General features: G+C 39.6%; 1 protein-coding gene across 2 annotated transcripts in view; it reads right to left on the reverse strand.

Moving 5' to 3' along the window:
* Nucleotides 1–27,613, reverse strand: part of ctnnd2a (catenin (cadherin-associated protein), delta 2a) — a 249,046-nt gene that overhangs the window by 121,935 nt on the left and 99,498 nt on the right. For both annotated transcript variants that reach the window (XM_027274434.1, XM_027274435.1), the window contains exons 4-6: nt 5,154–5,188; nt 4,181–4,285; nt 110–282 (exon numbers count right to left, since the gene is read on the reverse strand). In XM_027274434.1, coding sequence (XP_027130235.1) covers nt 110–282; nt 4,181–4,285; nt 5,154–5,188 — 313 coding nt within the window. The remainder of the gene's footprint in view (nt 1–109; nt 283–4,180; nt 4,286–5,153; nt 5,189–27,613) is intronic.

The following is a 27,613-nucleotide window of genomic DNA, read 5'->3' on the forward strand; positions in this document are numbered from 1 at the left end:
TATGCTTACAAAAACGGCCGGTGTAAGAATTTTTGTCCAGTTGACTTTTTCCATCATCATCATCAATCATGCATTCTCGTTATCATCTGTATACAGCAGCACTTCTTACCTGGTTGTAGCTGTGCACGGCTCCTCCAACCTGCCCGCTGCGCTGAGGAGTTGCTGCGGAGATGCTGTCGCTAAGGGCGAGGGTCTGGTTGCTATGGTAGCTGGCAGAGTACTGAAGCGAAGCCTCCGGGGTGGAGTTGAGCTGCAAGGAACTCTGGGAAAGAAGTGCCGGTCCTACCGATAGAGACAGGAACAGTGTATGGATGGGTGGGAGGTGGGGGTTGAGTTGAGTATTATGTGTGTGTGTGTGTGTGTGTGTGTGTGTGTGTGTGTGTGTGTGTGTGTGTGTGTAGAGAGAGAGAGAGAGTGAGAAAGTGAGGAGAGAGATTAAGAGTGAGAAAGAGAGGGGGCGTGAAGGGGAAAGATTGAGAGACGAAGAGTGAAATTGTGAAGAGAGAGAGAAAGAGGGAGAGAGAGAGAGAGAGAGCAGCAATTTAGAGCAGATAGTGCAGCAGTGCAGCACTCTGTGAGTTGGAGATGGCATACATAATTTATTAGCAAAGGGAAAGAGAAACAGAGGAACAGAGAGAATGGGAGGAGGAGGAGGAGTAGGGAGATTGAGAGGCTGGGAGGAGGAGGGCTGAAAAGAAGAAAGTTGTAATCGTCGGAACACCTAATAACTTATTTGTTACCACCCCAAACATGTTGGTTTTTACTTTGTACCGTTGACTTGAGCAAACAACTTCACTTGACCTCTTGTGTGTGATATAAAGAAGTTCGGAATGAATCATTAAGCAATGTTTTTTTTTTCTGCTGTTGTTGTTTGCAGGATATACGAATATAGCTGGCGTACACTCAGTTCACCGTGCATACACTTTAATAGCCTAAGCACCATTAAAATATTAACATAGAGGTCTCTTTGAACCGAAACGGCTTCAGACTATAAGAACACACACACACACACACACACACACACACACACACACACACACACACACACACGCGCGCGCACGCACACACACAAACCTCCAGCCAGTTTAGAAGCAGCGGCATTCCTACTACCTCGAGCAGTCACTGCTGTGGCATCAAATAATAATCCGCTCTGTCCAATTCCTGCTGTGCACATAAAGCTTGTATTGATTGGGAATAAGAACATCATAAGGCAGTTTTTAAGATGGACTACCACCTCCTCAGCTGTCTTTGGAGTAATGAGGTGAACCGAAGGAAGCAAAACACTCCAAAGTCAGTGGTTATGTAGGTTATCTGTATGTGAGTATATGTGTATGGTTTGGTTTTATTGAAGAGCAGTTAGGTCTGTGACCTGTTCACTAAGCAATATGTAAATATTTCACTAATTTGCTATATTTAGTCTCTCTCCCCTTCTGAATACATATATCAAATGTATAAGAGGTGCAGTGAAAGTTGCACAGGATGAAGAAGCTTGGATGTCTCTTTGTCGTTTTGCTATTTCTAAATAGCATGAATATGCCCTGATGAAGTCTACAATAAGTGTCTTCCCTAGGGCTTACTGGCATGTTTCTTTCTTCCCCCAAAATAACAAAAGTCCCTTATTATTCTTCTCCCATATCTATTTGGTTGCTCTCTCTATCTCTCTCCCTCTCTCGCTCTTCCCACGGAATCTTTTTCTCCCAGCGAGTCTGTGCGTTGTGAACTAAGATCAGCTCCTCTGCTTCTTGCCTTCACAAAAGACTTGTCTTTTCTCATCTCGATTCATCCCTTACTTTTAATGAATTATTAAACAGCACTCAGTGTTACGCAGACTGAGTGGGAGCTCCCAAACTCATCATCACTCAGCCTCGGTGTTTGTTACAGTGCGTGCACTGTGTGACAAAAAAGTGTACGCGCTTGTTTTCGTGTTTGTATGCGTCAAGCAAAATATTGTTTGTCTTGGATGGCCAGATGATAGAAACTTTATTAGGCCGGTCAATGGAGAAACAGTTAGTGCATTTGGAAGATGATGTGCTTGTGTGATAGTAAGTGTGTGCACGCATCTGCTCTAAGTGTGTGTAATGAAAAACACTGTCGCTAGAGGGGCTTTAGATCCTTTCATGTCTCTGTTGAGTGAAAAGAGATTCTCTCTAGAGCGAAATAGAGACTCTCACATTGAAAATATGAATATGTCAGCAGCAACAAATTATGAGGTTCTTACTCATTTTATGAAATGTTTACACACACGCACCCACAATACGAGTGCTCACAATGAGGTGCCATTTATTTGCACGCAGATAAAGCAGGAGTGACAGAAACTCAAGGCCCTCCCTACAAGCGAGATAAGAATCAAATTATACGACATGGTTTTCCACTGTTCTGCACGCGGTTGAACATGCAACTTGCTTCTTATCAACAGCAATTTTGAGGAAAATGTTCAAATTCTATCCCGTCCACCTTGTGTGCTATCCCACAATTCATAATCTGCATGCACTGTATGAGCTGTAGTGTGTGTTCAAGTGTGCATGCACACATATTAAGTAGATGCTCCACACTGGTCAGCCCATTCTAATAGTATAAGGAAGGACAAATGTTAAAATCTATGGTATAATATGAGTAAACTCTTCCGTACAAATGCACTTAGCAACGTGTAAAGTGTAAATTCTCAAAATGCCATCCATTAAAGCAATATCAACTATCAAAAAGGTCAGCAGACAATACGTAAAATGGGAATGCACTGATCCAAAACCAATGACCTGCAAGGAAAATGCCACGCACATTTAGCAAGACTTCATACACAGGCCACCTCTCATTCAATCTCATGCTTTGTGTTGCTTTATCAGAATAGAAGGCCTGCAGGATGGAAAAGCTGCTTGAAATTGGACAGTTGTTGGTGCAGGGCGAGTTTGTGTGTTGTATGTTTCCACACCAAAGGAGCAATTACATTTTTGTCTGCTCATAGAAGAACATTTATAGTCATGAATTAAGCTTTAGGAATAATTAGTTCTGCGTAAAGAATATATTCATATTTTCAATCATCATCTACTGTGATATTATCCTGAGGTGTCTGCACATAGATGCATAGTTACATACTAATACTAGTACTCTTATGTACAAATGGTTTACATTGAGATACTTGTCTGTGTCGCTAGCTGTTATTTTGGAGTTATTTGGATAGGAGTACCGAATAACTGCCAGGGTGGCGCCACTGTCAAGTGTGTTGATGTTTTTGTTGCAATGTAAGTTGAGGGAGTCATGTGGGATCAGGTGTCTCGGGTCCCATGTGGTGTTTTTTTTTTAGGGGCCTCTCTTTTCCTCTGTCCCTCTCTTACACAAGAGTTATAGTATTGTTGACTCTGACTGCATGTTTTGGGAGCATAACCTCCACTGTATATAAGGGCTTGCCCCGCATAGTTCAGCAGAGTTTCATTATTCGGCTGGAGGCTCTCCAAGTAACGTTTTACTTGATTACGATACTGAACTTATTGTAATCAATTTGTTATGCAACTAAGACAGTGTCGTCTTGGTTTTTCTTCAAACATCTTCAACTGCATCACCACTGAATATACGACAATCCAACTATACATTTTACTATATACTATACTTATAGTTCATCTGGAACAAATTCTCCCTTGACTCAACTTGCTTACAGTAAATAGAAATTAAATCTGAATAAGAGCTCAATATTAATACAGGGAATTGCTGCACTTAGTGCCAGATATCTACTAGCCTCAGGGACTAATAAGAGCACATTTTCTCCTTTCCATTCAGTAAAACAAAAATAATTACCAAAACCATACACACCATAATTCTTCAGTGTTTAAACCAACCACAGGTGTAATTTTTATTGAGATTGCCTGGATATTCGTCCCCCCACACTAACTCTGTTTATTGAGTGACTGTGCATGACAATTAAAAATAAGATTCATAACCCCTTTGAAGCAGCAACAGGTTTGTTTATACGAGCCTGCAAGTTAACCTTGATTTTTACCTGTCATGTGTTAACACAGTTCTGAAAAATAATACATTTCTGTCTGCAAAAGAACAAACGGATCTTATAAAATCACAGAAACTGAAATTGAATTTTGTTTGCACCTTTATGCTCTTAAATTGAAAGTTTTGTTTGGGTGGCAGTACTGCTTTGGTTACATATGCACACGATTTTGCTGATAAGTGCACTTACGTTCTCCACTGTCAAGTATTCCTGATTCCTGGAGGGAGCGAATGCAGGAATCCACCAACTCTAAACCTGTGGTCAACTCGTCCTCGATATCCTTTTGTCCATCCGCTGTGAAGGAGAAAAGAGGATGAGAGACACAGAAAGACACAAAGACAAGTAATAGTGAGAAAGAGAGAGGAAAAGAGGCAGAGAGATGAATGAGATCCCTCTTAGCTGCGACCTCAATCGTCTGCTCTCACAGTCCGTAAAATGCTACACATTACGACTAGGTTATGAGCTGTAGAACATTTGGATTATATGCTGGAAAGGACCCTGATAAGTCTACCATGAGAGCTACCTGACTGGAAATGAAGTTGTTCAAAAAATTGTAGATGATTCAATGTTAAGTGTGTGTGAGTATATTTGGGAATTTGTGTGCAAATAAGCAGCAGCTGAATGAGAAAAACAGGCAGAGTGTGTGCTTGTGGTCTTTAAACATGCAGATTTAACACGGGCCCTCAAGACCAACAGTGGCCTTGGTCTGGAACCACTTAACCATTGTGATATTTATTTAAGTGTGACACTATGAGTGTGTGTGCATCTATGTGTGCAATCAGCTTTTAATCCATCAGGTATGTGGGTGGGCTTCTGCTCATATATTACTGGGCTGATGGTATAAATTTCAAATGTTCCTTGACACACAATTTTCCTAGTATGTCACTCAGACACAAGGCGGAACAGGCCTTGTTGGTGTCGGGGCTATAAATCTAATCCTTCAAGTCAAGATGTGTCACAGATATAAAAGCCTCCAGATTCTGTCAGCGTTGGTAAGCTTTTCAAGAAAAAAAAAAACTTTAACAGCAAGGAAAAGGTTTAAGGAGTCAGTTCAGGTAAAAATATCTTCACAAGCATGGCTGAACAATATGGGCATCTGTGTGTGTGTGTGTGTGTGTGTGTGTGTGTGTGTGTGTGTACAAACAGTCATGGTGAACTTTACCTTGAGCGTTCCAGCGAAATTGTTCATCAGTTGAACTGCAAAAGAAAGACATAGTTAATAAAAAGATTAATAAAAAAAAGAACGTCCAGGAAAATTTAAGAATAGCAAGAGGATTTTTTACAATTAAGGCAGATTACAGATTAATGGAGGCACGGCTCTGTCCCCTTCAGACCCTTATTTATATATAAAGGAGATATACAAATGATTTCCACCTTAAACTCACTGTTCATCTGCATTGAATGAGAGTGTCATTCATAAAAGGGGCATTGACAATATTTAATTATTTTTATATATCCATTACAATGTGTAAAATAGAAGCAACTACCCATTGCACTTAAATGAACTGAAATGAAAATGTCTTAAAATAATAAGAAATAAAAGTAAAAAAGTGTTATTTCAGTTATTAGTCTGCCCAGGCCAGTCGTTTACAAAACGAGGTCTTGCGCACTCAGGTAACAGCCCTTTTAAAGTTCTACACATACACACTACCACACTACTGAACATGGGCACAAGCAGCTCAGACTCCCTTTCCATTCTGTTGATGAGTGTCGATAGATCTGTGATTGGTGGGGGGTTGAACAGAGAGAAAAAGACAAAGCGAAGTAAAAGGAAACAGACAGGCAGAAAGAGAAAGTTAGAGACAGGTATTGAGCCGCCTGCTGCGTGATCAATGCAGACACGGACAGACTAACTGATACATATAGACTCTTACATCTGACTTCATCTACACTATTAGACTGCTGGCTGTCTGGGTTATTTGGCTTGTGTCTGCGCTTGTCGCATTTAGACTGTTTGGTATTCAACATACCGACTTTCTAATTGCATGTCTGTCAGTGTGCCTGTGTGTGTGGGTGTGTGTGTGTGTGTATGTGTGCGCATGCGCACCTTGGGTGTCACCGTCCAATTTGTGCCTAAAGTGCTTGTGTGCCTTCATGTGTGTACAAGTATGTTGACATACACGAGAATGAGTGAATATATTTACATGTGTTTATCTGTGTATTTGTCTGGTTGACTGAGATGGTAATATTCTCCCAGAGATGGGCATTTTCTAAATAGATTCATAGATTGATTTGACTGGTTGACACAGTAGCCTATTATTGGAGCAATAGTCTTGTAATGCATGCAGTGGTTAATACTCTGCCATGGAGCCACGAAAGGGGAGAGGTTGTATAGAAAAAAGATCATAACTATCATGGCAGCAATTTAGTCATTGTAAAAAAAAGGTCAAAAAGGATGATAATTCTTGTTAATTGTTATATGACATATAACTAATATTATGATGAAATATCAGTTTTGATCAAAGCATTTCTGATTTCAGCGTTAGCTTGGCCAGCTGCTGTCTTTGCAGAACCTCAGGACCTGTTCTGCTGACAGAATAGCTGGTTCCAAAGCGTGACGACCATACTAGAGGTCGGAGTTGGTGCGGACTGAACGGATGGACGCTTCAGAGTCGCTGACATCTCACTTATGGTGTCAATTTTTTAGTTAAGACTGCAGACACCAGCATATTGCAATCATGGTTCAAACCAAAACCAATACACAGTAACAGTGACAGTAAGAGTGACAGAATAAAGACACTGGATACCTTGAATGCTGTGCGAAAATCATGTTTTTTGGATTCATTTGAATAACTTGTATCTAATAGTTATTAACAACTATTTGAAAATGTTTTACACCACAGCAGACAGCAAACTTGGACACAAATATATTTCAGGTTATATCAGCCTCAGCAACTACAGTCGACAACAAGGAACTACAAGGAGATGAAGATATAGAGACATTGCCTGGATGACCCACAACCAGTTTATCCTAGTTAATAATAATAATGCAGCGCATTGAGGATACAGACGTTTCATAGAGGAGATAAGCCTATATAAAAACAGTCTTTGTCATTATTAACACAGATTCCAGTCTGCAGTGTAGTTCATACATTTCACTGATAAACCACAGAATAGTAGAGTAACATTCAGTTTCATGATCCAAGAAAGTTTTCATATCACGTCGGCACTTCTCTCCATATTCGCATGCTCGCTCATCCACATGAGCTCTCTCTCTCTCTCTCTCTGCAGCGAGTCTGCATGATCTTTTTTCACTCAATTGATGGTTTCTTAGGTGGTGCTGCAGCCCCCTCAGCACCATTTCTCTCTGTATCCATGGTTCAGTATTGAAATTACAGTAAATGTGAACTGTAAGTTTGTCTGTCGCTCGGCTGAATATTGCTGAACTGCATTATGCTTGCACCTCTCAAGATCCAATCTCACGACAAAGCGATTCTATACGTGGTTTTAAATGTTAACAAACAAAGAATGCTTTCTACTTTGGAGTCACATCACACACTGGAATCAATATTAACATTTAGCCTATGGTCAGAAGTTTTTGTGTGTCTGACATTTTAGGCTGCGTCAGCATGATTTCTGCTTATTTTGCCCTCAGGACACTTGTCCTGCATTTGTTTTTAGTTGAAAATTAGTAATTAATATGTAACTGCTTATTAATGTACTGAACTAGTACAGCACTAGAGGGGACGTGCATGGAAAAGTCAGATCAGTTACAAATTACCAAAGCAGAAATTAAATCATCTAATCATCAAATTAGAACAGCAATATGGGAGAAAAGGTTAAATGGGTAAATCTACTTGAATTAAGCAACTGGCTGTATAGTACTTTACTTTTATAGAATACTGTAAGAGTTTTACAGACTAATGATTTTTACATGCATCATTGAATCGCCCACCCACTTACTCTAAACTCTATCACTTGATTAGCACTCTGCATGTCTCTTTTATTTCATTTTCATATTGTGATATTTGGAACAAATGTCTTGGTTTTCAGCTTACTAATGAATCCCTGTCAATGGGCAGCAGCAGGCTGAAGGACAGAAATTAAGAGTTGTGACCAAAAGGTCATTGGTTTGAACACCAACAGAGAAAATGTAAAAAAAAGAAAAAAGAATGAATTGACAGATGTTTCTCAGTAGTGAATGTTATTAAAGTGTGGCTGCAGAGCGTCGCTTCCTTTTGTGAATTTGTTTGACTGTGTGAATATGAATATGAGGAATATGCTCAGCAAATCTTTGCTTGACAGAAAAAAGTTTGAAATAAATACTCAAAAGGCTGACCAGAACTTTTCTGCTGTAGGACAGCAAGTACCCTGCCATGGGCCAGTCTTAGTTCCTCTATTATAGATAGGGACTGGAGTTGTTGAGCTGTTCATTTTTTATATTGAATTATGCTTCAGATTCTTGTTGTACAAACAGAAAAGAAACTAAAAGTCAAAAAGCAAAAGCAAAAGAAATTTTATGCTCAAGGCATTTATGGTGCCATAAGTGTCATTTAGTCTTTTACACTTGTTTTGCATGCTAAACAACGGCTGATTCTAGAAGAGTATTACTATGACTGGGAAAAATGGATTTGCTCGACCACTAATGTATTTTGCCTGGCTTACAAGTACCAACTCCAGGTCCATGTATATGGTATTTTGAAAAGTCAGTAATGCAAAGTAGCATCCAAGAGCCTGTTGCTTAACAAATTTCAAGTTCATGTGCAAGTTCTTGTGAATTTGGAACTGCTTTTTCAGCCACAGTTCCAAATTATAGCTTATAATGCTTATTGCATTGCAGGTGACTTCTAAATCTGGCTGATGCAGAGAGAGAGAGAGTGCTACAGAGGTTAGGTAACACTAGCATTAGACACACACACACACACACTCCGACACAGACACCTGTAAAGTGGAATGAAAACCAGGTGGCGCAGGAAATACAACAGTGCAAGAATAGTAAATACAATGTAACTGTGTTAAAGTGTGCTTGATTAGAGAGTGAAAGAGAGAGGCAAGCGAGAAAACAGGAGAGAGAGCACGGCATTATTCCACCACATTGCACACTCGCGCCTGCATTGCCACAACACTGGCAGTGTCTGTCTTTAAACAGTAAGCCTGTATTAAAGAGACATTTTTAATTCACTATGCCAGTCTCAACAGCCACGAGGCTTACATCAACAGAGAGCGTCCTCTACCGTTCCCAGTGAAATCCACATGCACGCATACCCACACACTTTTTCCACACACTTATGCACATAAAGAATAGAATATAAATATGGTTTATATATAGTCTCAATTTATGCATGAGTCTGTGTGTGTTTGTGTCTCCCTGAATGTGTAGACTTAAGTACTTTAAGTATGACTAATGTATTCAAAAGGAAGATCTAAACACAAACAAGTAAACTTCCTGGTGGAGAGAAATACCGTAAAATGTACCAAATACAGTTCAATTTAAATGCCCTAAGACAGTAGAGAGCATTGTTTTGTGTGTACATGCGCTTGTAAACACATGATGTGCATATGCACTTAATACTGTTCCTTAATAAGTGTCATCTTGTACTGGTTTTTTCTGAAGTTTTCTAGAAAAATGTGTATGAAAGTGAAAGTTGCAGTCCTCATTTTTTTAGTACACCAATAAAAAAGCAGCCAAACATGTGTTCAAGGTGGCATGTATCCATCCAGAGAAGAATCCCAGCAGTCACATCCTTCATGAGTCATTAGTCCTTAGCTTGGAAAGCATTACTCTGACAGAGTTACACACTGCCACACAAGGTTCTGCCCAAATACTCCAGCTGCCTGCCTTCACAGATAGTAGCACTTAAAAACACTTGCCCATCTTGATAAGGCTGTCAGTGTGGATGTGTGTATATGCATGTACCACGGTTTGCACTCACATAGCACAAGAATAAATTCACAGACACTGAAGTGAAAGTGCTTTACGTGTTTGATAATTGCTTGCCTGTTGAGTTGGAGAGAGGAATAAATGGCAGGCTTGGCGTGCAGTCTGGAGCGATTTCATTATTGCCAATGTTAGAACAGGAGCCTAATAGACCATAATGTCTTGTCTGATGCTTACTAATGCCTCAGCAACAAGATACCCAAAACACGTTCTGGTTTTCCGAAAAACACGCTATCTTGACAGCCATGAATCCATATTTCATTATCTGTGTGTTTTTATTGTGGAACAGGCGATGTCAATTAATTTCCAGGGATTATATAGTAAGGATAAGATGAGAGGAAGAGGAGAGAACACTGATCCTGGGCCTGCAACCACTGGTAAAACCCTTCAAAGAGCAATCAAAAATAATAAAGCTCAAATCACCTGAATGAGATATGTCTTTCAGTTTGACGATTCACACTGAAAGTTTGAACACTGGGGACACTGAGATGAAATAAATGGAAAACACAGAGACTGAAAGAATGTTCACAATGATCATCAAAAATAAGCAAGAAGTCAGAGAAGTGGCAAGTGAAACGGTGCTTGATCTCAATGAGGATATTCATCCATCTTTGCCTGCAAAGAGGTTCTATGGCACTGCCGAGAGCTGGGAGGGATTCAGGGTCCTTTTCAAGGAGAGCTGAACAAGCAGGATGGATGGATGGGGACATGGCAGCTTGAACCCAAGTCCTCCAGCTGAGCGGTTATCTCCTTCCTAACTGCACCACCCATGGTTTCCCAACCATTGTAAAATATTGTCAGAATGACTCAGTGTTAATCTTGGCAGCTATTTTAGGTTTAGATTAGAGTTAGTCCTCCTAATTAGTTATAGTCACGTTTTATTCTTTATAGTGTCAGCCTGGTTTTAATCAGCAACAACTTAAAACTTTTCTGTTTGACATTTTAGTCTATCTTTAGTGAACACGTTTTTTCTTTTTTTTTAGTCTTTTAGTAATCAGTATTTGTGTGCACGGTGTCTGTGTTAAAACATGTTAAGAATCAGGTGATTCTTAATGTCAGATAGCCTAACAAACATTTTAGTCCAATGTCATTAATGAAAACAAAACATAAATTTTGTCATAATTTTTATTTTCAAAGATCTTTTTTGAGCTCATCATCATCTTGACTATTTTCCATCAGTTTTGTTAACAAATACTAATACAATTATAAACAAATACTGGATAGATGGCTGCTCATATGAGCTGAAATAAGTCTGAATGATTGAAACCATTCAAGCCAAACTAAGGAAAGTTGGTCATTACAAACGTCATCACTTGGAATGGTTTTCCAACCATTTTGCAGGTCCCGTATATGTTGAGAACTTGCTGGTTACTTTTCCTTCCTTCAGTGCAGTCCAGCCCATCCCAAAATATCTCAGTTGGGTTTAGCTTGAGTGATTGTGGAGGCCAGGTCTCATGCAGCACTCCACAACTCTCTCTCTCTTGGTCAAATAGCCCTTTCATAGCCTGGAGGTGTGTTCTGGGTCATTGTCATGTTGAAAAACAAATGATGGTCCCTCTAAGCACAAACCAGGTGAGATGGCATGGAATGCTATGGTAGCCATGCTGGCCTTGAATTTGGAATAAATCATCAACAGTTTCACCAGAAAAGCATCCCCAAACCATCAGAGCTCGAGGTCTCACAAAGACATAGTACCATAACATGGATTACTACAGTAGCCAAATAGGGGTATTTACTGTATGCCAACACTGAACAACACAGCTGATGGTCTCAAACGCATTAACGAGACATTCTAATTAACTGTTGACAAGTTACATCTGTTAATTGAAAATCATTTCAGGTAACTACCTCATAAGGCTGACTGAAAGACTGCCAAGAGCATGCCAAGCTGTCGCCAAAGTGGCATTTTTTGCTTGCACCGTTTTGTTGAGCACATAGTTCAGTTCAGTGTTAATCTGCAATGTAGATAAGTAATAAAGTTAAAGAAAAAACACTGAATGATAAAATCTTTTGAAATCTCAAGGACATTCAGTATTCAAGTATTTAATGGCAGACATTTGGAAACTATGTTGAAAAACTATTTAAGAAATCATAATTTTGAAATATTTTTATGAGAACTGAATTAAGGAATCATTTCAATTGACTGGTTGAAAATATTTATCCATCCTAAAAAAAACCTGTTAACATTGATACATTAAAAATATATACAGTAAATAAATATATTATCTCTCTACAGTAAATAAGTATACCATCCCTCTCTCAGTTACCTTGACTGATAGATCATTTCAGTGCTGAATAATAATAAGCAGTACAAGAGGCTGTACATACATTTTTTATATTAACCCCCATAACAATGCATCTTTATGTTTACACAACAGATGAAACAATGAAAAAAATCAATGAGTCTTCAGCGCTTACAATAAAACTCATGACGGATGAATCATGAATTACATTTTAAGTATCATTATTCTTTCATATACAACTAAAGGCACTGTGAAGCACTGATTCGCTGTAATCAACTTCTCATCCAATTTGCACTTGCTTAGCAGGACCCTCAATTGTGAAATCTTACCAGTAGGGTTCACAAGCCGACTGTTCACAAGCAACCATACCAGAAACCTTGTTGAGCATTCACACTTCGACCAGGTTTCCTCAGTCACACAGTTCTTTGGGAATGCATAGACTTCCACTGACCTGCAAATGTCTTCAAATCTAGGCTGAAGGGCAGTCTGACAAATAACTGACTTATTGCCAGTGCAGAATCAGAGCCCTGTATACACTGATGTGTTGTGCAACTTTTATAAACTTCCCACTGACGTGGCTGATTCTTTCGAGGGAGAAAAACATGGACATGTTAGGCCAAATAGTGCCAACTCATTTTAGGGTGTGAAGCTGATGTTGGAAACCACCTCAATCTTTTTTTGGAAATCCATCTGTTGTATGACTACATTTCTACCCACTAGTGGTTGTCATAACAACAGTGTTATACTTCATCATCGTCAGCATGACAGTGTGACACCATAACAGTAATCCGTCAATCAAGGCAGAGGAGAGGGCTTTTATGCTCTGCACAGGATGTGAGAGTGAGGAGTGTGCGTGTATGTGTGAGAGAGCGAGAGAAAGAGAAAGAGAAAGAGAGAGCGGAAGAAAGAGAGATTTGAAATTGGCTTTGTGTTGGGAGTGGGACGAAATGACAATGTGAATGAAAAGAATGAAATCAACACAAAAAAAAAAGCTACATCACACACAAAACTCAGACGAACACAGAAATGTGTCAAAACATTGAAGCTAAAAAACAAAATGTGTTTTTGTTTATGTGGATGCATGCATGGTTTGTCTACTCTCATAATATATACTTGTCTGTGTATGCGTTTGTATGTGTATGTGCACAAATATCCGTGTTTGAGCGCTTTGATACTCTATTCAAAAAGCGGTCTATTGTGTTCACAACAAGTCTGAGGACAGACTTTTGTGGATATGACAGCTGAATGACATTTTCAGCAGTCAGGCTAGAAGAGCATTGTCTAGTCAAAGTGTTCACCAAAATTACTTCTAATACCCGACTACTGACAGCTGCAACAAAACCCCACAAAAATCCAGCCAAAAGCAAAATACAAAGAAAACAATGCACCATGGTACCATGGTAAGTCCAATCAAGATATTTCAACTCTCTGCAGCTTTGTCCTCTCGTACTCATTTCCATTCTCGTCCTACTACACTCACATGTAGATACTGAACTTACAAGTATGTCTCTGTGTGTACTTTTGAGTTGATGTGTGTGTTGGTATTTCATGTTTATATCTCTGTGTGTTTTACTGATGATCCTGTGTGTAATTACACCCAAAATAGACTTACTCTTTTATCATGCACACACACACTGACACACACACCTGCGCATGCATGCTGCACATAAAAACACACACAACATTTATTTATGTCTGCAAGAAAAAAAACAATAAAAAAGGACAGCATAAACAATAAAGATGCAATCACACACCCCTCTATGCTATAAGTCATCGCTGCATCTGCAAGCGCGCGCACACACACACACACACACACACACTATTATTACTATACATATGCTCATTTTATAGTGAACAGAAAATGAATTTGTTTTTTCTTTTTTATACTTTATCGAGAAGATATTGAAAATCCTGACACATATCTACCAAACAGACGTTTACTGTACATCTGCAGGAGGACACGGTAAAAACATTCATTTTTTCCTTTTTTTTAACAAATCTTTCAGCAACAGAAATAATTTGGAAAAGCCCATTAGATCCAATACACACATGGATGCCTTCACTCAATATAATTTAATTGAAAACTGTGGAGGTCCACTCATAGGCCATGCATGGTTCTCAAGTCTGTATGCGTGTGTGTCGGCTGGCATGCTTGAAAACACATTCATACAGTTACTTGTGTGTGTGTGTGTGAGCACACATGCACAAAATGTGGATTTCCACTGTAAGCAGCACCTGCTAGTTGCACTATTTCAGCTCAGGAACATCTGCTGTGCGTATTTAAATCACCAAGCTATTATAGTTATTATGATAGGTTGGCTATCACCGTTTTGCACAGGCACAGATAATGACAGAATACTTCCATGTATAATTCACCAGGGACGGGTGGCATGACACCGGGTGTGCCCTGTATTATTGTACTCCACACAGGGGCTGTCTAATATTTATATTCATCTAACAAGGCTTATTGCAGCAAGACTGTTATGACATGTTATTGAACTAGAGATTAAAAGCTCCACCTCACACATTATGAATCGTGAGAATAAAAGTTTCACTTTTGGTATCATTGAACAACGGAACAAAAGTTTCAGTGTTGACTCATGACTGAGCTAAGAATGACGAGGTTGAAGTATCAGTTTTAGGGATTTAGTGGCATCTAAGGGTGTAGTTGCTTTTGTTTGCAACCACCTTGCATCATCCTAAAGTGATTATATATGCTAATATACATATGCATATATATACAAATTAAAACATACCGTATCTATGTATATTTTATGTCATTTCTGCAATAATCTGCAAATACACCCCCCCTAAATCTTCTTTACCTTTGACACGTTACACTGTACGTAAGGTGCAGTTTGCGACGTTGCTTTGCGCATAATACTTTTTTTATGCGGTGCTCTGCAGATCATGTGAGACCCAGGAGTCCTATAAAAGGAAATATGTATAACATGCACGCGCATTGCAGGCAGTTGAGTAGCGAGTAAATAAAGACCATCTTGCACAGTATAAAGTAAAACAACCGTTTACACGCTGGAGGCTGCGACACTGAGCATATCTACTCCTGGAATAGATTGTTGACTTCCTGAATGTAATGGCTATATCAACTGAAGGAAATGTAATGGTGATTCGGCTAACCCCAACACTGTCCTTAGTATTTGCTATTCTCAAGGTGACAGTAGACTTGGCTGGTCATGCATACACATTCTCATACATATCCTTGTACTTGAATACACTTTTTTTAAAATCTCATTTACTTCGCCTTGCCTTTGGAATACATTTGCTATTTGTTTTAACAGAATTTTCTCTTTGTGTACTACACTATACACATTTTTTAACAATTACAAAGTGATGTAAAAAAAAAATTAAAAAAATTAACCAAACCATCTGCAATATTAATTGAAAGGCATGCACTGTTGGCTCCATTAAGGCCTCCTTGACTGAACTGTAATCGCATGTGACAAAGTAGCCACAGTATTAGCATAACAATACAAATTTACATATTAATAATAATACCACAGGCTGCTAAGTACACCAGCAAATTAAAGTCAAAAGGACAGATGATGTATCAGCACTCTGCTGGCCGACATAAATGCAACTAAATTGAGAAAACAGATAGAGGAGAGACATCCCAGACACCGCACAGTGTCTATTGGTTCAGTGGTATTAGAAAATGTTTCTAACTGGAAATGAGCAGATGAAAGGCCTAATGCTAAAAATCTATGTGAGGTCAACTGCAATAAACAAGCTCACACGCTGACTGATTTATTATTATATTACTGATATTACGATTATTTAATTACTGATTATGGATTATTAGCCAAGAATCACCAGATTAACACAGATTACAGAGACTAAAGGTGAAAGCACTTGGCTGGAACATCAATCATAATTTGTAAACTGTGTTGCTGGCTCACAGTCAGAAACAGTTTAGCCTCACTCAGTGAGAGACACTGATGATTGATTCTACATGTAGAACTGTCATTGCCACTAACTGCGGCCTGGACAGTGTGCAGTCAATCATTTTTAAAACCAGTTGTGATTTTCACATCATGTGAGCGATGCAGATATTGTTTCTCATCATATATTTCATAACGTCCACATTTCAAGTTTGTGTTGTGGCCAACATTTTATGCTTTTAAAAGAAAGGTCCTTGGATTGGAGCGCCAAATGTCTGCCACTTCTGTTTGACATATCATTTTCATACAGTGATTGAAGACTTTTCTCAACAGCTTTTATGTTTTTGGCAATTCCACTCCTTTCTCTTCCCATTAACATCTGTTCCTTCAGAAGAGTGGTATCCATTTACGTGTGCAAACGTGTGATTTCTGAAGTCGTATTTCTTTTAGACAACAAGCAGAATCCCTCATCCGTCTGCACCGTCTCTGCTAAATAAATTGTAATCTCCTGGAGCCCGTCAGGCACCATGAAGCTCATACGCATACGTTGATCTGACAATGACACACACACACACACACACACACACACACACAGACTCACACTCAAGGGCAGTAGTGTGATGTCACGGGTGGATAGGACATCGCAGAGATTTGGGGGCTGACGAACTTGACAGTCTAAATCACTCATCCCCCGGAGGGTAATCTAACCAATGATTTAGTGGAAGTCACCAAGTCACTCTCAGCAGCAGCTTCCACTCCAATGGAGGGATATATTACTGTGTGTGTGTGCGTACAGTACAGTATGTGTGCGCATGCAAGGGGGGAGAGGTTATTCGCCTTACACTGTCTTTCTCTTTGAGGCCCCCATGAGACCAATTACCAATACTCTGTGGCTTCACACACACACACACAGGCACACTTGTAATCTTACACCACATAGGAACTGTCGCTGCTTGACTGTGTGATCAGCATAATGGCTCCACATGAGCGTCATACTGTCAATATTCATGATTCAAGGGAGATCACTCGAAGTGTGGGTTACATATTGTATAAAAACACAAGCACACGGAGAAAATTAAAAGACTTAAATTAAGTGCAATATTCAACACGTCAAATCAGAGAAAACAGGAGCAAATGTGAGCAAAGAATGTGTTTGATGACACTAAAGCTGTGTAAACCTGCCTCTTGCCTTGTTATTCACATTGGAACGGACACAAATCTTGTTATAGACTACAGGGAGATCCGAATCTTTGTTTGGTACTAAGCTTGATCTTGAAGAGTTTCTTCTCGTCACTTAGTACAACTCTGCAGGCCAACACTCATCTTTATTTCAACAACTACACTTCTGGCTGATTCTTTCTCTCAATACACCACTTGTCTGAATTTAAAAGAAGTTGTGAGTGGACACATTGTACTCCTCACAATAACATCAATTTAATCTTTTTTTATATATATCATTCTCAATCAATCCACTCCCACAAAGTCAGACAAGTTGTCTGAAAATAATAATGTGGTCATGTACTGTATACTAATGCTTTGCTGGACCTATCACTCATCTGGTTCACACTCCTCTGCTGTAATTAATGCTATGGACAGCTAATGTTCCACAGGAGGCCGCCATGGCCTCTTTAGATTGAAAATGAATGATGCTCTATTACACAAATAACACGGTGCAAGGGGTGTGTGTAGGTGTGTAAGATGATGAGGCTGTTAGCCTAGGCTTTATGAATGCATACATACAGTATGTAGGAATCTATGCATGTATACAATATGTGTGATTGACTGATGAAAATGATGTGATGTGACATGTAGTGGGACCCTGGGGGCTAAGGTTTTAATTAACTGGCAGGAGAGGAGCTGGCTGGTCCGGCTATCACAATATATCACCATGTCTGGTCCGCAATGACTCAACAGCATCCATCTAAGACTTAGAGCGTGTGCGCACACACACACACACACACACACACACACACACACACACACACACACACACACACACACACACGCACACAAACACACACATAAAGGCCATCTGGCCAGCAGGGTGATTTTGGTCTGTCTCTCTCTCTGTCTCTGTCTCTAATGTTGCAAAGTTGTTAACACTCATCATTTTGCAGGCTGTTGTCAATAGTCTCCAAATGTGTTTGCTAACATCTTGAAATACCAGAGACATGAAGCTTGTGTAGGAAAATAAGACAGCATGACCTGCCATTGATTTTACATTCATTCCTAACCAGAAATCCAATCAGATTTCTAAAATTATGTCCATTAAATGTGAGAGCAGAAAGGATTTTCAGAATGCATGAAAGTATAGACGCAAACACACACGCACACACACACGGTTGTGATGCAAGTAGATGACAGGCCTGCAGCTTGCTCTATAGTTCTCAAAGGTTTACAATTTAGATTCAGTCTACATCTTACTTTTATTGTCACATCACTAAATGAATAAGTGGTGAATATAATATACTATAATGATAATTATAATAATTATACCAACATACTGTCATTTCAACCTGTATTATGAATATACCCTGAATATTCTACATCATCCTATTATCTTTAACCACCTGTCCTTTACAGGGTCGCAGGGGAAACTGAGAAGCGTTGTACACCCTGAACAGGTCGCCAGTTCATCACGGGGCTGACACAATCTTTCACACTCACATCCACATCTATTAACCTGTGTGTCTTTGGGCGGAAGGCAGTGCATCCAGAGAGAATCCACGCAGACCCACACAGAAAAGACCCGACCACAAACTCCCCAGCTACAGCAGCTGGCAGATTCAAACCCAGTGCTATCCACTGCACCACCCCGTGAACATTCTGAATATTGAAAATTGCTGATACTGAGAGAACAGGAAAGACCATGGTAATTACAGTGGTACCTAAGGACAATAAATATTCTGCGCTGCAGGTGCACGAGAGAGAGAGAAAAACACTTTCCAACATATTTTCAAGCAGTAAAATATCACTTAAAAGGACCAGTGTGTGAGATTAAGTGGCTGTGTAGTTGCTGTTTGCAACCCCACTCACCCCATATTGTTTTATGTGAAGGAGAATATACAGTGGTGGTAAAACACGCAAGAATTGCTCTATTGAGAGCCAGTATCTGTCCATTCTGGGCAACTGTAGAAACATGGTGTTTCAACATGACGGACCGTTGGTGAGAGCCGGGTCCCAAATTCAAATACTTCTATGTTCTCTCTTGCTTATTCCTGATTTGATGATCTGATATTAACAAGACCTCAGAGTACTCCTTTCACTTTCCCCCCGTCCATTATGAATAAGCTGTGGTCATCCACTTAAAAAAACTTCAGCACAGGATAAAAGATAGACCTTGAGTGTCATGTTTTTACTTCACCATCTTCTATAAAATGACAATCATTTTACATAACAGTCACTTTCTTTGCTTTCTCTTTTTATCTTGATTCATCTCATCTAAAGAAGACAGCAGAGAAACGGGCTCTTTTGTGAGGGAAATAGCCAGAGGACATACCGGAGGGCTAGAACCTCAAACAGATGCCAACCTTAGCAGCTAGCCGTGAGACAACTGGCCTTATGGAGAGATAATAAAAAGCACACAAGTAAACATTATATGCAGACCAGAAGTCATTTTAGAAATATGTATACAATGTTTAACATCATCACTTTGGTCGGTTTAGATTTGTGTATGATCATGAAACTTTTTTTACTTTTTCAATATAAGGTCTGTTAATGCTTCCTATGAGTATGAGTGTGGCCATCTGTCATGAGCATGTCTCAAAGGAATGGAGATTTAAAAAATGCAAAGTGGAGACAGGACCAGGGAAAAACAAAAAGACAAACATTAAATTGGCACAAAGCAAACTTAATAGGCACCACAGATATGTGTTTCTACATAATTATATTTATTCTAGTGAAAAATCGGTACCTAAAGCTTAAAAAAGTTCAGAATACAGAGTATGTATGCATTACAGGGAATATGCTTCAGGTAAGATGTAAACAATAGATTCATATGGGATTTCATACTTCAAACTGCTGATCTCCAGCTCTTTTCAGCGCTCATATACAAGTACATCTGGAGATGATGACTCTCCACAGGAATTCATCTAGATTATTCCACTTTTAAATCATCGAGTGACTCTCACCACCCAGCATACCGTCTGACTCATTGGGTTACAATGCAAACAAAAATCAATTTGGGAGCATCCACCGCAGGTGATAAAAGTCACAATGAAAAGTGTAATCACAGCATCCAGTTATGGCCCTTGGGAGGACTCTGCCCCCACATCCAACCCCTGGCCCACAGGAAATAAACTTGCTAGCTTTATTGTGTTAATCTCAATTCTCTATGAAGTCTTTGTGGGAATATGATGCTATGCGCAGCACAGCACAATATAGTATAGTGCATGTATCGCTTTATGTTTCGATGAATGAATCCAATCAATCATTTGTCCCGTCTTTTTGTTTGCCTTCAAACTGCTGAGGAGACTTTAGTATTCATGCAGGCACCAGAGGTAACGATGCAGAATAAAGGCTTGGAGTCTAAACAGACAGTTTGTCTTTTCTGTCGATTTCTGTCCTCTTCACACTGTTGGTACGTATTAATGACAAAGTGTTGCTGAGGTCCACAAAGTTAAAGTGAAAAACTTGCATTTGTGTAAAGAAGAGGCCAGGCACAGATGTGCGTGCACACACATAGACATCATAACAACCTACCTCTGGCACGCACACACACACACCTATCACCTGCAATGCCTACACTATAAAATCTTCTCAAACTGCTTCAGGCGTTGATTCCTTTGGCCTCAGGGTATGACGTCTCAAGAGGACAAACTCACTTATATCCTTTCTCTCTTCCTTGCCCTCTCTGTCTTTTTCTCTTTTTCTCTCTCACTCTCTCTCTCTCACACACACACACACACACACACACACACTTTCTAATACTAACTGTTTTGAGGACTTTAGCAAGAGCACAAAAAACTTGAAAAGAGACATGTTCCTAAGTCCTGCGTGTTAACGGACATTTGCGCCTTCACTGGTGTAAACATATTCATTAGTGCTCTGATTACAGCTTGTCCCTTTTTCCCTAAATATTCTCTAATCTTAACCATTTGTCTCCCTTTCGCTCTATGTTTATCCCTTCAATCCTTATGCGTCGCATCTGCTATTATCTCTTTTTTTCCTCTTTCATTTGCTGCCTCTTCGAGTCTCGAAAGATTATTATTAGCAACATTACCTGCAGGATCGGTATCTAAATTTAAATATGTCCATTGAATGTAAACAAGATGGTTGGTTGAGCTTGCAAACAACAAAAAGCTGAAGGCTATCTCTGTTTGTTCAAAGTATTAAATCTGTCTCTTCATTCCCACACGTGGTCCACCTATCTATTTAAATATTTTTATGTCCTGTTTCTATGTTGGTTTTATGTTGCACAGTGAAAGTAAATAGTCATACATGATTAATATACATGATATTCCTGTGATTATTAATATATGATCTACTTTTATATCATATTTAAAGGAATTCTATGAAAATCTATCAAATCCCAAGATTGCCCTGGTCCAGAAAAAAAACTATTAGGAAAATAAAAGTTTCCAGTTACATTTTAGGTTTTAATATTGTAGGTAGAAATAATAGACAAATATTTGAATATTTTAAATTAAGTAATTCTTTACTGAGCCTAATAGAGGCATAATATTGTGTAACACGACAAGTAATCACCTATTTTTCTGTAATGCATCTCCACTGTGATCACTGTTTTTCACCATAGCTGTTATGAATTGCAGTTGGCATTTTTTGAACCAGCTTAGTTTAATCCTGTTAAGTGGAAACCGTTTCTCCCTAACACTGATCGCGCTGTCACCACACACACTCAAACACAGAAAAAATACATGCCTACAAGGTACAAGGTGGCAGGCAGGCAGGCAGGAAGGCAGGGCGTCACACATGTTTGATCCAGCACACACACACACCACACACACACACACACACACACAAATGCTGCATATTAAAAAGCACAGTAATAGCCTGTCGAGCTTTTTGAGTTTGTGGTCAGCAAAGCATCTCTGTGTCTCTGTATGGATGAATGCACACGCACTTTTTTTTCAGTCATTCCTTTTGAATTGACAACAAAGCAGAGACCATGATACCACATAAATGCATACTAATAACTGCCTTCACTGACACATACACACACACTCTTTCCCCCCTTAGGAATAATTATGAGTACCAAAGTCAAAAGGCGTGTATCAATTGATGCACACACACACTGAAAGTTTTATGTAATGAGTTCAGGCTAACTTCTGCACAAAGTGGAGCCCCTTCGGGCACTAATCAGGCACAAACACATCAGTGGTGAACATGTGGGCTAGAAAGAGAACATGCTGTTTATTTGACAAACAAGGCAACAGTGAACACATTAACAAATAAAAATGATACAGTATCCCTCACGGCCAATCAGTAACATATTTATCACCTTGTTTTGACCTGTAATTTCAGCGCTCCCATGGGCCAATCAAACATTAATGCTATTTAGAAAATGCCAAAAGCGAAAGCGAGTTCGCTCATATTTCCATATTTTGTTCAAATCTGATCAGAGTTGTCTGGTGAATAAGTGATGGATGAGTGACATGGATAAACAAACCCACGACACAATCAAAATATCATCATGGGGGCCTACTCCAGCTAATGATGTCAAAAACAAAGAAAACAGATAACACACGTGTTCAAATAGCCATCAGGTGTCCTATTATATAAGCTCTGGGGAGACATTACCTTCCACAGTATTTGTTAATAAGCTCATTTCTCTTCTGTCTTTCTGTGCCTCTCACCTTCTTCCCTCTGTTCTTTCTCCACACTTTGCTTTTTGGAATCAGTCTCTTTCTTGCTGTCTTGTTGTTTTTTATTTATCTCTGTCTGTGTTTTGTCTCAGTGTTTCTCTCTTAGTTTCTTTCTGTCGCACACACACTCTCTCTCTCTCTCTCTCTCTGATTTCCTCTCTGTGTTTGCCTCTTTGGCATGGTTTGGTTGGTTCTTATCTATTCTCACCACTATCTGGTGTTAGGGGAAGATAAGCATGCATTTGCATGTTTAATGAACCAAACACCCCTGATTCCCCTCAGCATGAGGACGCACACACACACAAGGGTGCACAGATATACATATTCACACACATGCAAGCACACACACACACAAACAGACACACACAGTGCTGCTGGTGGCACTGTAGGCCTCCCTCTCCTTGCCACTGACATGGAGTAACCAGCTGCTGACTTCTGCAGGAGTAAACATTGTCTATGATGATCTATTTGCCTTCACAGCTACAGCTGGAATGACGAGCAGAGGGAAATTATATTGGGAGATTATCACTGCCACACACTTGGATAAATTAGCAAATATGCTGATTTATTTTCAAAGCTTTGCTTTGCTATTATTTGTGTGGAAATCTTGTTGTAATTGAAAAATGACTAGATGATAGAGGACAAAGAGACAGAGCAAGTCTGATTTCAAATCTTCCATGTTGTATAATAAAAAGAATAAATGCTTATTTGCTTAGTTGTGACTCTTTCTCAGCCATTTCTTGTCATTCTGTTAGACAAGTTGTCGCCCTGAGCTAAATTTTACAGCCGTCTTCAAGATGCGATTTGTCAAAAAAAAAAGAAAAAGAAAGAAAAAGTTGTCGACAAATTCTTTTTCATGATACCAAAATAAGACAGTGACCCTTCCTTCACAATAAATGTTGTGAGGAGCAAGGATGGACAGCAGGCGCTGTGTTCACAGCGAGGGAAAAGATCCTGAAAAATTGGCTGCATCCAGCTCAACTCATTAAAATGAAAAAGTGAATTGTACAAAGACAAGGAGGACACAACGATTTGTTTTTATATTTTTGTAGATTGTTCTCAAAGCTTGATGCTTAGGAGTGGGAAAGTATAGTGGGTACTTGTTCAAGAGATCAGCCATTGACTAGACAAGCAAGATTAAAGCTCTTAGTGTATTTGGTATACATCAGCTGTACTTCAGTGTCCCTGAGCAACAATCAATCCCTAAGTCCCTGCCCACACTTGAGTGTTGCTCTTTAGCTGACTCTGACCTCAGACTTCCTACGTGAAGATGCTGAGAAGAAGGTGCATTTTTCGATCAGCAACATCAATAAAATATTGGTTTTCTAAGTCTGAATGTCTTCTGACTGAACTTTTTTTTTTTTCTAAATCTTGAGAACAGCCAACCTGACTGCTAGCAATGCTATCAAACATAAAGAACGAGAACATAAACAGAAAGCCAAAAGGCATGGCAGGGTTTCTCCATATACAGTGAAATGTGTCATGTGAGGGGAAAATGCTGCACTCACTTACGTGTGAAAAGCCAAGAGGTAATGTAAGAGCGAAGACAGATAGATAGGGAGAGAGATGAAACAACACAGAGAGAGGCAGACAGAAAGATAGACAGTGGGGACGACAGCGGTGTGAGAGATGTCGCCACCTGCCACCATTTTTCTCCTCTCCTCTTGGAAATGCATCATCAGTCATTAGAGGGGGAGCATGACTCGCGGTATCATCATCACTCACACAGACACACACACACACACACACACACACACACAGGGGCCCAAACACAAGGCGTATTTTAAGGTATAATGCAGCGGCCTACAATTTGAGTTCTCTCTATGCAGCTTTTTGCTGAGCTTATAAAACCGCCTTCAGCTAATGGTGTGATGGATCCCTCTATTATCACCCAACGCAGGAGACGAGAGTAGGGTATAGTGAGATAAAGGAATGTAATTGGATAGTATTTTAGCCGTGGCAAAAACAGGAGGGTGGTCAGGGACATAAGGAGAGCACAGAGAACGCTGTAAATGCATGACAAAGTCTCAACGCTGTCCCAATGTGATGGATGTCCAATATATTAAATCCAACATAAAACAGAAATTACCTATGTGTGTAGCGTGCGCCTCTAAATCAAATTAATGTGATGAAATAATGCACTGTAAAAAAATGATTAGAATATACCGAGTTCATACAGTGCAACATGATAAAATGTTAAAGGACACTTTCAATCAAAACACACTTTAATTTGGCCATTAAAAAAGACATAAAGGGCCAACTTTAAGCACAGAAAAATGTGAAGCCAGTGTTTATTTTCATTGTTGTTACCCACAGTTGCAGCAGAGTGGATTGGATGGTAATGTCAGTCCGTCATTAGATGCACCACTTTGGTCCAGACTGAAATATCTCAACAATTATTGAAATGTTGTACTTGAAGTATGTAAGTGCCCAGAGAATGAAGCCTGACCGAAGCATAACTTCGAACCATGACCTCTACCACTACCATGAGGTTCACGTTTTAGATTTCTACTGACATAACTTGCCATTTTTGATGAAATTAATCATTATAATCACCTTGGTAACCCCCTGACTTTAATCTAGCACTCTTATTAAGTCAAAATGAGATTTGATCTAATCTGTCAGCTGTGCATGTGTTGTGTATAGTGATTGCAAAATGTTAGTATGCTAACATACTAACTAAAACTGTGAATATGGTAACATTACACCTACTAAACATCAGTATGTTAACTTTGTAATTGTGAGCATGTTAGCATGCTGACACTACACTACACTACACTACACTTTAGCTTAAGGCACTGCTGTATTTAAGTACATCATCTCACAGCTGGTAGCAGAGGAAAGAAAGCAAAGTAATAGACAGGATACATTGGGTGAAACTGAGAACAGCATATAGTGAAGAGAAGAGAAGAGAAGAGAAGAGAAGAGAAGAGAAGAGAAGAGAAGAGAAGAGAAGAGAAGAGAAGAGAAGAGAAGAGAGTAACAAGAGAGAACAGAACAGAAGTTAGAGCAAGTCAAACTAAATATAATTCAATGACAGACAAGCAATGGACTTGAGTAGTTTCTGGCTCTCACTGTGTGTCTGGGGTGTATTGGTTTCTCTGATCAGCTCTAATGTGTGAGAAACCTAAGCACAAACTAGTGGTGGGAATGTCTGCTCCTCAGGGTAGGACAACTTTATAGTCTAGTAAATGCGTTTGCCCCTGAGAAAAGTCTTTGTGCACAGGGTGAGGAAAAGTGTGTGGGTATTTGTGTGGGTCTGTGTTCGTACATGCGGCACAAAGAGTGCCACTGGTCCCTGCTGGTGTGGAACTAAATGTCAAAGCTTGATTAGAATAAAGAGTCCTATATGGGCTCTGGGACTGGGCACCAACACACAGCAGGGCCAGCATGTGTGTGTGGTGACTCATTGCTTTTGTTCTCCCTCTCCCCCATCTCTCGCTGTCATACGTTGCACGCGAACACACACACATACACACTGTGGGACGTTCAGGCTTTACCTTTCTCTGACCTACCCGAGGGGTGTTTGGGCAGATGTGTTAGTCTGAACAACACAATCAGAAAGCTGTTACTGCCTCAGGACATGAACTTTACACCTCTCTCTCTCTCTCTCTCTCTCTCTCTCTCTCTCTCTCTCTCTCTCAAAAACACACAAGCAAACACACTTTTTTGCCTCTCAATCAGTATCTCTATCAGATCAACATGTTGAGACATTAACTGGCATTATGATACACACTAGTTACAGCATATACAGCAAGGCACGCAACTCCTCAAAAGCAATAAAAACAGTATGTGCACGTGTATGTGTATCTAAGTGTGTCGCTCAACATCACATGTATGCGACCACTTATCACTTGAACAAAAAAAAAGTGCTTACATTCTCATTACCTTGTGACATATTATACCAGTGGTTCTTAACCTGGGTTCGATCGAACCCTAGGGGTTCGGTGAGTCGGTCTCAGGGGTTCGGTGGAGCCTCCGCCCTGGAATTTTTTATACCATTTGTTGCAACATATCTTTGTGAGCAATCTTTTTCTGAGGAGGCTGGACATAAAAACTAAGAAAAGGAACAGACTTTGCTGTGCAAATGACATGAGACTGGCACTTGCCAAGGTGAAGCCATGCATATCTGAACTGGTCTCTCAAAGACAACAGCAGAAGTCACACTGAGGTAAGTTGTTGTGAGTTCATGCACTGTGTTGGTTTTATTATTTGAACAAGGTGATGTTAATGCACGGTTCATTTTGTGCACCAGTAAAAAAAATCATATTTTATTTTTTTACTAAAGAAGGGTTCGGTGAATGAGCATATGAAAGTGGTGGGGTTCGGTACCTCCAACAAGGTTAAGAACCACTGTATTATACCTTCTGATATGGGCAATCACATGCACACACCACCAATTTCCTGGTGCCAACGTTTTCTTTGTTGGTGAGAGCTTCCTTCACAAAACTGGACATCAGAAGGGAAAAGAATATTTCCCTTTCTTTCTGTCTGTATTGCAATTCTTTTTTTCCTAAACTTAAAGCTGCATCAACAGTGGTAGAAAAAAAAACTTGACGCCTGAAGCAAGGATCTGTCTGTTTACAAAATACACATAATACACATGCTTCAACCATGAGCTTCATAAATACATGACAGCAGGATACATAAATGATACGGCCAAAGGGAATGTCTGGTCAACAGAGCTCATCAAAAGTGATTATCCCACACATATAGACACACACACACACACACACATAGACTGTCAATTGATCCAGTGCTAGATACTGTATACTGCA

This window comes from Larimichthys crocea, chromosome XXIII (genome assembly GCF_000972845.2).
Source record: "Larimichthys crocea isolate SSNF chromosome XXIII, L_crocea_2.0, whole genome shotgun sequence".
Classification (NCBI taxonomy): Eukaryota; Metazoa; Chordata; class Actinopteri; family Sciaenidae; genus Larimichthys; species Larimichthys crocea.